This window comes from Alosa pseudoharengus, unplaced genomic scaffold (genome assembly GCF_046254945.1).
Source record: "Alosa pseudoharengus isolate Yale_2024_CS ecotype anadromous, Long Island Sound unplaced genomic scaffold, YU_APseudo_1.1 YU_APseudo_1.1_scf_3, whole genome shotgun sequence".
Classification (NCBI taxonomy): Eukaryota; Metazoa; Chordata; class Actinopteri; order Clupeiformes; family Clupeidae; genus Alosa; species Alosa pseudoharengus.
In genome coordinates, this window is record NW_027468718.1 from 34,689,559 (window position 1) to 34,700,608 (window position 11,050).

An 11,050-nucleotide genomic window follows, 5' to 3' on the forward strand; every position below is an offset into this window, starting at 1 on the left:
CAATTAAATGTAGTCTTTGCGATTAGCTAAGTTAGCTAGTTCAAATCGCGATTTTTGATTAAAAATCAATTAGTTGTGCAGCCCTAATTGGTAGCAGTCACTCATTTTTTAAAGCGGTCATTATACAGAATTATCTGATCTCTAAACGTTGGAAAGGTCCATTTATTTTAATGGAACATTCTGAAGAACCACATAATAGGATAAATATGATCAAATAATGTAGTGATACAAAGATAACACTGTACATTCAATTAAAAAAAATGATGCTCACAGCTCTGCAAAAAATGCACACGGGCACCTTTGAGCGTATCAGAGCATGTATGACACGGAACTGTTTAGGTACTTCAATACAGATGTGTACCGAATGTACCTAAAAGCTTAACATACCAAAAAGTAACCGAACCATGACTTCAAAACCAAGGTATACACCGAACCGTGATTTCTGTGTACCAATGCACCCCTAGGGCATATGGCAAAAATGCTATACAAACACTAAAAACTTCGCAACTATATTGTCATTACTGCGATATAAAAAAAAAGAGTGACCCTGAGTCACAGTCTGGGTCTTTGAAGAAGCCCCATTGACAAGGGAGGGGAGGGGAGGAGGGTTGCATTTGCCCTCAGGGCAGGATGTGGTCCCGTGACAGTGGCCAGTTGTTTAATTTTTCACACAATAGGTGACTGGGTTCAGCAGGAAACATCATGAGCCACCCCTTCTGTCCATTTCCCCCCACAAAACCACTGGCAAACACACACACACACACACACACACGTGTACTCTGTCTCAAACATAGTCACACACCAACAGAATTTTACACAGTTCTACACAATTTTACATACATTCTCTCTCTCTCTCTCTCTCACTCACACACACACCCTAATTTAAATTGATACTCTAATGACAAACTGTGCAGTCTAATATAAACACAGTGAAACTGTGTATCAGAATACAGATTATGTGTGGATAGCTTGGATGTTAACTACTAGTAGGTACGGGGTGTGAGTTTCAAAGTCCCATACGACTCCCTTGTGAAAATCACTTACCACAGGAAAATCCTAACTGGTGAATGTTGCAACAATTAATGGCAAAAAATAATTTTCATTATGAACAAATGAACAGATTCATTTATTATGGAAATAATGATGCTATATGGCACGTTTTCTATGTGTCCAAGCACTCAGAGGACTAAGCAATGCCTCACGTTCACCCATTCACTCATTCATGCACGTCAAGGATTCGTGCTTGGTAGAACGAGTCCTGCCGAGTCAAATCCTTCAAAGAGGAGGCAAGGCTTCTTCTTAGCATACGGAAAACACACAATGCGTACAGGATTGTGGGTGTTCCAAGCACGCAGAGGATACACGCATGCATCCTCGAAAATCTCAGAACGAAGGACTCAGTGCTTGATAGAATTTTAAAGCAACCTTGACATTGGAACAGTGCTTGGCGAGATTCGATGACGTAACGTCCTTGAGCGGCTTTCAAGGACCCAACCTTGACTTTGAGAAATGGTCATGGTGTGCCTTGGAAGGTGCCAAACAAAGTGATGTCACAAATCAGGTGAGTTCCGCTTCACTCTGCCTGACCTCTGACCCTCAGCCAATCACAGGCCACCAGCTGTTGTTCCAACATAACTCTCCTGTTGGCAACACAACCTGTTTTCCTCTCTCCTCTTTCCCCACCCCCATAAAACCCCATGCTGTACATAATTCTAACAGCACCCTGCACTGATGTTCAACAGTCTTTAACTACCACACACTTGTCCCTCTCCACACATCACTCTCTTTCCCTCTTTTTATCTCTCTCTCTCTCTATTTCTCTCTCTTGCTCTCTCATTTTTTTCCAGAGTGGTGCCAATCGCTGCCCATACTCCTTCCTGGAGCCAGAAGATTGAAGATGGCAGCACTTTGGGCAAACTAATGGGCACCAGAGTTAAGCAGTGGGTAAGGTGGCACCCCACCACCCTCTTCCACACTGTTCCCATTGCTCTCTCCCTCTCTTTCTTTCTCTCTCTCTTCTCTCTCAGATCCGGTTTGCCACGCATGGCTTGCCAGCCACAGGAAAGTTAAAAAAGAGAGAGGCTAAATTGAGTGCCCTCTCATTCCAGCATTTCATGGTTTGGTTAAAAGCAGCCTGCCAGATGATTCACATTTTATAAGCCCTCTCTTGCGGCCGCCTGCGTCAGTCTGCCACTCGGACTCGGACATTCATTCACACCATTCTCTCTCTCGCTCTTTCACTCTCTCCATCCTTTCTGTCCTCCTCTCCATTTATCTCTCCTTCATTTAGAACTGTGGGTTCTTTCTCTAAGTCCGTGAATAAAAAAGGAGGGTAACGGAACTCCAGTGGAGGTGCTGAGGCATTGTGTAAGTGTGTGTGAGTGTGTGTGTGTCAGGTGACGTTTTGGCATCAAGGCATAAGAGCAGAGGCTATACCATGAGAAGCTCATCTTGCGCCAGACTCTCTGGTGGTGTTGGTGGTTGGGGAGGAGGGGGGTGGGGGGAGTGAGACGCTCTCACACAAACCCAAAACAGATGCATGCGGTGCTCATCTTCAAAAGATGAGACGGCACATGCTCTCACCCAACACACAGTGGCGTGTCGCCGGCAGCTCTGACAAACACGTCCGTAATTCCCAACAGGAGTCAGCCGATGAGCCGTTTCTGCCCATCACACAACAGAGAGAGAGAGAGAGAGAGAGAGAGAGAGAGAGAGAGAGAGAGAGAGAGAGAGAAAAGAGAAAAGGAGACGGACACGGCGTGGCAAAGCGCAAAGGAGAGGAAATGTGATAATAACACCAAAATACACGCTGGCCAAACACCGCGCTTCCATTACACCCACGGGGCACACGCGGTGCGCTCAAGTCTCAAATAGGAAACAGACTGAGGAAAGAAAGACGGGGAAAAAACAAACACAAGAAATACAGTGTGTGAGAGAGAAAAGAAGAAATAGAGAGAGAGGGAGCGAGAGAGAGAGAGAAGGGAAAAAATACAGAAAAAAATTGAAGTGAAGGGCAAACGTAGGGAATATTCGCTAAACGAGTCTGACAGCTCGAGCCGTGCTGACCGCTCTCCTTTATCATTTCCTCATCACTGTGACCAGAGGGCCCTGGCATGGGGAAGAGATCCAGAGCCTGAAAAAACACGTGGGCGACAGACAGGGCACAGCACCCGGGGAAGCTGCGGACACCAGGAGCCGATTCGGCAAGTCGGCTACCAGGGCCAGATCAGGGCCGAACCCAAAGCCGAATTCACAATCAAAGCTTCCAGTCAGCTGCTGTCAGGGAAGCTTTATCGGGCCACAAGTGTTGGGTTAGCCTGTCCTCTAGTGGAGCAATCACGGAGTGTAGCCTACCAAGGCTACAAGGTCATGATTAAACCATCACTAAGTGAAAAACTTGTGATGAGAGGTGAAAAGAAAATGACAAATGAATAAGAGAAATAAACGGCTGTGTTTTCGTTGACAGAAACATTCCTAGTTGACTCTGACCATGTGAAATGTGCTTTCTGTCTTTGTTTTAACTCCCAGGCACTAAATCCTACTTTGTCAAAACAGATGTTGCTCACACATGCATGCACACAAAGGGGCCGCTTCAATGCGAACAAAAAAGATGAATGAAGCAGTCTCCTTGAAGACAGATATTTAGACAGAACGGCTGACCACAATATTTACAACTGCAAACAGACCGTACTGTACACACAAACACACACACAAGCTTTCCGTCTGTCGCCGCAGCTACACACAGGCACACACTGCACTGCGCGGGCAGTGAGAAGAATTGGCGTGGCCTGCTTGAGGTTTAGCGGAAGAATGGGAACTATGCTGTTACTGTGGTGATGGTCTGACTACGGGCCCTAGGTTTGCCGACCGCAGCAGCCGAGACCACATCTCTCTCACTCAATCTCCTCAACCATTTCGGCTATAAAATGCTTCCTTACTAAATACTGCTCCACCCAGGCCTTAAAGTGTGTACATTAAAAGAGCACCCCCCGCTTCACCCACATAACAGGAAATAAAACGGTCTCGTTGAGCCATTAAAACTGCCGGAGCAGACCGTTCAGCTTTTCATTCACATGTTCTGATGTTGTTTGCGGCTTGTGTTGCCCCCTTTCTGCACCGAATGAAAAGAAAAAAGCGATAATGAGGGAGAGAGAGTTCATTCCCAAAGAAATGCGGGCAAGGACACGATGGCCAACATCGACAACAACAGACGCCACGCCACAAGCTGCATTTACTTCCCCTGTCAAACGGCTAACTTTATTACCAACTAGCTAACGTTTTAGGCTTCGCAAAGCGATACACTTACTGGTCCACTGATTGCGTCAAACAGTTGGCTACTTGAACTTCTGTCATTCACACCGCTAGTTACTGTAGCCTATTCTGTGCTTTAAGAATTATAGCTGACTTTCAGGATGGAAAAGTAACACAACGGACTGTCAGGTTGGAGTGAACTGGTGCACCACGTGTCGAGCCAGTTTTGTTTTCATTGGGACGCATTCGGGATGACGTAGGCTATACTGTCATACTGGTCATGTGACAGGCAGCTTTCCGCACAGACACAGTAAATCGGACCGACGGGCATGATGATAACTTTGTTTACATATGTCTCTGTGAGTAATAAGTAATAAACTCACCACAAGTCTGATGGTCTTGTATAGCCTGTCGAAATAACGCCGTTGGTATGTAGCCTACTTAATGTTTTGCACATTTTAATTGCAAATTTACTATGGTCCACATAGTTCCTACCTGGCAGAATTCATTGTGAGTTAACAGCAATCAAGCAAGCCTACGGTTTTCTGAACATTGAGCAAAGGTGATTTATTGAAACGTTCCTTATCCCGACCCGTTGTCGTCAGCAAATCGTTCGGCTACTTTATGATCAGACAATCCTTGGCAACCTAATAAACTTTGTACAAGGTTTCACTGATAGTCTATCTGTGCGGTTCCTTTTCAGAAGTTGCTGGCTGCAGCAAGTTTGAAAGGAATAGCCTGCTGTTGCACATACTGTCTGCATTTATTTCCCCTTTTTAAAGACATGAAGAGAAGACTACTGCTGGTGTCAAATTCAACCCTCTATGGGGGTGGATATCTTGACCACTGCCAGACACAGATTCAAGACTTTTTTGGAAAGTAAGTAGGCTAGGCTTATGCGTTGCATCTTTAAAAATGTCTGTCTCTCTGAAATAGTGGAATAATATGGTATACAACTTGTTTATGTTTACTAAATCGTTTTTAGAAACCTCACTGAGGTAAATGGTAAACCAGAAATATGCTAGTAAACTGGAAGTATTGGGTCTACTACTTTATTGGCAGCATAAATATAGCTCTTGAATAAAATGATTGGCCCATGAGAAAATGTTGAATTGCTCTGACCAGGCATTAAAGGTGTAGTTTTCAAAGCAGTTCTCAAAAAGGAGTTAACTGAAATATAGAAGCATAATCTTGAATTGCACAACAATATTGAGGAGCACTATTTAGGCTATCTTTCAGATTGTACTGACATATTACAACATGCCTGATTCTGTTAATGCATGAAGAAAATTAAGAATGACATAAATAAACCTGGATGGGCTACACAATGAACACACACATCAGTATGCCTAGAAACACTTTTGCTTTTCAACAACAACAACAACACCAAATGCACCCTAAACCTATTAATGGCAAATTGTAGCCAAAACAGTTGTGCCAGTGTAGCCACATTAACCCTTAAAGGTGTGGGTTTTTGAACATTCTAACATAAGATTCTGTTCCGCCACATTTGAAGGTTCTAAAATTCTATGTTGAATTCAATAAACCCAGAGCCATATAGATAGATCTATCTATATGGCTCTGAATGAACTCAGATATTATTTAGAACACTCATTTTCCAGCATTCTCTAGGGTTAATCATTACAATTATTATTTCACCTGTCTTAATGACTTGAGTCATTCTCCATCACAACAGGGGAGTGAAGAGGGTTCTATTTGTTCCTTACGCCCTACATGACCGAGATGCTTACACCAATACAGCAAGAAGCAAGTTCAAGACCCTAGGTAACAACTCATTCTGTGGCCATAGCATACATGGGCATTATGTGCACATCAGAGGTTAACATAATATAACTCAGAAGGTGTAATCTGCTCAAGTGTAAAATTGCAATTGCCCCAAATTAATTATATAATTGATCAATAACATTGTTTAATAGTATTTAACTTTTAATCAAAAGAAGGCATGACCTTTTATAGCATGCCTTGTGTTACTGTTTTGTCAATCTTAGACTTAATGGTGGAGCCGGGTTATTAGGACTGCTGTGCCAATACGGCTTCAATCTGATCCTTGCCCACAGGTTATGAGGTGGACGGTGTGCATGAGGCAGCTGATCCAGTGGAGGCTGTGAGGAAAGCTGAGGCCATTTTCATCGGTAGGTCTTCATTACTTTTCATCGCTAGATCTTTATCCATTTTCATCGGTAGGTCTTCATTACTTTTCATCGCTAGATCTTTATCCATTTTCATCGGTAGGTCTTCATTACTTTTCATCGCTAGATCTTTATTCATTTTCATCGGTAGGTCTTCATTACTTTTCATCGCTAGATCTTTATAAATTTTCCTCACATATATTACGATATACAGTATAGCCTCTTCTACCCAGTCTACTTATAGTTTTTTTTTTTTTTTGAAGTAATTACCGGTATGTAGTCTCCTTAAACAGTTTCTCACAGTTGTGCTGTATGTTGTATCTTGAAAATTCCAGGAGGGGGCAACACATTCCGTCTGCTCAAGAACCTCTATGACAACAAGCTGGTGACTGAGATCAGGAAGCGTGTATTTGATGTGAGTTCTATTTGCATTTTCTCATAACAAGGCAGATGGTTTTATTCAGTGAGACTAACCAATGAGGCAGATTTAAGCCTAACCAGCAACAGCTGCAGTAAGCAGGGCTCGACATTAATGGTTGCCTGGTTGCCCTTGGGTACCAAATTGTTAGAAGTGACAACCAGTATCATTCAGTAGATTATAGTCAAATGCAACATTCAGCGGAAATGTAAATCAAAGAATAAAGATTCATGTAATGGAAAGATTATTTCTCCCAAAAAAAAAAAAAGAAGTGACAACCAGATTTGGTTGGCTTTGGCAACCATAACCATAACCTCAGGCCTGGTTGCCAAGCTGGCAATCACTTTTAACCACTTTTAAAAGTTAACGTTGAGCTCTGGCTGTAAGCAACTTGGCACTTCCCTTAAGTTTTTCATGAAGTCAACAGTAAGTAGCTTCAAAAGTGGCATAGAATTTACTGGAAAAACTATTAGTTATATAGTGAATAGAAGCATATTGGTTATAATCAAACCCTTTGGTGCAGTGCCTGAGAAACAACTGGAGTATCCATACCTGCCGTGCTGCTCAGTCCTGCTTTTGTGTTCATTGACAAGACTGAGAACTGTGTGCTACAAAGTAGAACCTAATAGAAGCAAAGACAAAGAATCCCACAACAAGAATAACAAGCAGTGCAGTCTGTTTATAAACAAACAATCTGTTTGTAAATAACTTGTAAATCACTTTTAAGTAAGTAATGCTATGAGGTTAGCTTTGTAGCAGTACTAATTGCAGTGTTTCCTCTATGTTGATTTGGTAGTGGCGGCCCCCCACGGTTTAATTTTCTTCCCCCACGGTATCAGAAATGGGGCAGACGTACAATAGTCGCAGTTGCCTTTCAAAATTCATTGTGCAGACCTGTTGTAGATTCTACAAATATACAGCTCAATCACAACTGAAAATAATGCCTCATTGTGTGTGAATAGAGGTGAATACATATAATTGTTTGTGTTGCAGCGAAGTGTCAGTTGTCAGTTCTGTGGGATGGGGGGGGAGGGTGGTTCCCCCCCCATCCCACAGATTTTAAAAAAATCCTAGAGGAAACACTGTAATTGAGACTGATGCTACACATCTTCACCTGTGACATTAGAGTGACCTTGAGTTTGCGTTACAGGACGGCGTTCCCTACATGGGCTCCAGCGCAGGCACCAACGTCTCTACGGTCAGCATCAACACCACCAACGACATGCCCATCGTGTACCCGCCCACCTTCGCCGCCATCGGCCTGGTGCCCTTCAACATCAACCCCCATTACCTGGACACAGACCCCAACAGCCGACACATGGGCGTAAGACAACATGTTTTTGTTCTTGTTTTCCTGTTTATGTGTACTTACTTAGCAGATGCTTTTTATCCAGAGTGACTTACGACAAACAAAAACAAACAGTTCAAATTAACAGTCTAAGTAAAGTCAATATATTTCATAGATAGACTAACCATGCTCATTTACAAACCAAGTCTCGGATGTTGCACAACCAAAACACAAGGTGGCCAGTATTTGTGTTAACACAATGAGATTATAAATAGTTAGTTACTCAGAATAAGCAGAAGCACTGATAAGTCCAGATATCTGCAGTGTGTAAAACCTAAAAGGACACTAAATTGCAGAAGTGTGTGTTCCATATTTGGCATGTTTTTGGATTTCATTCGACAGGGAAAAAAAGTCTATGTTAAACATCTTATGCTAATCTTATAAAAGAGGAGGTTAGAAAACATTTTTGTTGCTAGAGCACCTACAGTAGATAATGTGCATTCATTCTGGTGTATGTGGTAAGATCTGAAGTCAGTTGGTGCTTTTTCAGACTAGTGTAAAACATTGTTTGGGGAGGGTTTGTGTATCACATTTACTTTGTTTATATCACTGCAGGAAATGGAATTCTTCCTCAAGCAGCAGAATACTTGTGCTCATGTGTTCCATGAATTAAAGGGCCAAATTGTTCTATTTTGGCTTTATTGGTTTAAATTGACCAATTACATGGTTTAGATTAGAATTTCTTTTTGTCAGAGTTGCAAGTTTCACATGCCTGTGAATGAGTTATTTATTAGTTCTTGATTTGTACATAATGACATATTTAATTATTTGTCTCATCTCTATTACAGGAGACCCGAGAACAGCGCATCACTCAGTACCATGAGGAGCCCAACACTCCCATTGTCCTGGTGAGCCACTAGACTTTATCCTTCACTATACAATGCTCTATGCTATGCTGTACTGTACTATGCTATCCAGTGGCGATTGCTGCTCTTTGGAACAGGGGAAGCTCTGATAAAAATGGTAAATTATTAAATTAATATTATTAAGGTGCTATATTGTTCTTTGAGGGCAAAAAGCCAGAGACGCCGGGCTTCCCTGGAAATGACGATTTTGTGGCGTTTGTCCAATAAACATGTAGCTTTCATGCACTGAGATCAGCCCACTCTGTAGTGCCATTGAAAGTCCAGTGAAGCCGAGCGTCTATGGGTTTTTGCATGGTTTTTTTTATGGATCGCGTCGTCACAGCAATGTATTACGGGTGCAAAATCACGATAAATGACCGGCAAAACCTTATTGCTGAACAAACTAGCCATGAAGATTTACATGTTTTCAGCATGTTCTAGTTGGAATAGTAGGCTAGAAGCTAATGTAATAGTGTTATTTGATGCGATTTTCCGTGATATTTTAGAGGAGGCTGAGCCCTGTAGTCTTAGAGCAATCGCCTCTGATGCTATCATATCCTATATGATACTATACTTTTCTATACTAAACTATACTATACAATGCTATGCTGTACTATGCTATGCTGTAGTATACTATATGGTAGGCTACTATAGACCCCTTCACGGTCCACGTTACAGAAAAGGTGTGCGCATGTTAGGGTCAGAAAGCTTTCCATCCCATTGAATTGCGTGTGTGTGTAAATTGACTGAAACATCAAGGAAACATCAATAAAAATGCTTACTTGCATGTCTACACGCTAATGAATCTCTGGCCACTTGCTAACGTCGTCTACCCATTCTGTTATCAGCTCAGGGCAGACAATCGCCATTAGCTAAGACTAATTTATAAAGGTACGGTTCACGGCCCTTGGGTACCTTGACAGCTCAACATGCTGGTCTATTAGCTGCACCATTTTTTCTGACCCCATGCTGCGCGCTGTCCGTATATCTATCTTATGCGCTGTCCTCCTGTTGTCTGTAACGTGGCTGGACTCTTCCAGGGCCTAAGAGAGGGTTCCATGCTGCTGGTGGAGGGCAAAAAGGTCACGCTGCTGGGGACTACAAAAGCACGACTCTTTACTCCGTAAGATACCCTTCCTCTCTGTCACACACACACACACACACAAATGGATTCAGTCTTTCTCAACACTCTCTCTCTCACACACACACGGATGTGGTCTTTCTCAACACACACACACACTTAGTCTTTTTCAACACTCACACTCAACGCACAGATTTTCCCCCCATGTGAGTGTGATTCACATCCCCAAGGTGACTCACACATATTCCTCTACACACAGCGAAAGTAGCAGGTTATTTTTTTCAGCCACACAACTGTGGTTTTGCTGACTCTCTCTCTCCCAGGGGGAAACCAGCTGTCGAGTACGACCCAGGAAATGACCTCAGCTTCCTGTTGGACACAGAGAGGGCATCAGTACTGTGAGGACTGAAGCTGACCTGCCACCAGTGCCAGTCCCAGTGGTTACTGTGCACAGGGTTCATGAGAGAGCATGTGATTTTTACTGAATAAACAGTTCTAAAGCATTTACTTGTAACGTGACCTTTGTTTTGCCTCCACGCGTGATAGCCATGGCCGGAGGTATTCGCAGAGACTTTCTAATGAGGAGACACAGCACTCAAAGAATCCTCTATAGAAATGCATGGGGTAGTTCGTAACGCCAATATGGCAGTAGTCTACACATATATCCCGCCCCTTCCTATATGCCTCCCCATTCAGTTGAATAGGAAAAAAGCTGCCTAATAACTGCCCAAAGTGCGTTACCAAGATGGCCGCCACGTGGGGGTACTTGACTGTAAGGACTTTGGTATTATCTGTACGTCTGTCAGGCCCAACCTCGTGAACACTATATCTGAAGAACGCCTCAAAGCACATGCTTAAAAGTGGGTTCAAACGTTCAGTTGGACTCGAAGATGAATTACTTAGTAGTAAATTATTTTGGAGGTCAAAGTTCCAGATCACTGTGACCACATGTATGTC

General features: G+C 42.9%; 1 protein-coding gene across 7 annotated transcripts; it reads left to right on the top strand.

Moving 5' to 3' along the window:
* The first annotated feature begins 4,533 nt into the window (after window positions 1-4,533).
* LOC143099746 (alpha-aspartyl dipeptidase) lies at window positions 4,534-10,596 on the top strand. Of its 7 annotated transcripts, none has more exons than XM_076262684.1 (10): window positions 4,534-4,610; window positions 4,740-4,813; window positions 4,955-5,130; window positions 5,948-6,036; window positions 6,330-6,404; window positions 6,737-6,816; window positions 7,970-8,143; window positions 8,956-9,015; window positions 10,053-10,135; window positions 10,417-10,596. In XM_076262684.1, the coding sequence occupies exons 3-10, from the start codon at window positions 5,036-5,038 to the stop codon at window positions 10,493-10,495; spliced, it is 735 nt and encodes a 244-aa protein (XP_076118799.1). In that variant the 5' UTR covers window positions 4,534-4,610; window positions 4,740-4,813; window positions 4,955-5,035; the 3' UTR covers window positions 10,496-10,596. The 7 variants fall into 7 exon arrangements, with proteins under 7 accessions (XP_076118799.1, XP_076118803.1, XP_076118798.1 ...); XM_076262688.1 differs by having other exon boundaries at window positions 5,034-5,130; XM_076262683.1 differs by having other exon boundaries at window positions 4,540-4,813.
* The last annotated feature ends 454 nt before the right edge of the window (window positions 10,597-11,050 follow it).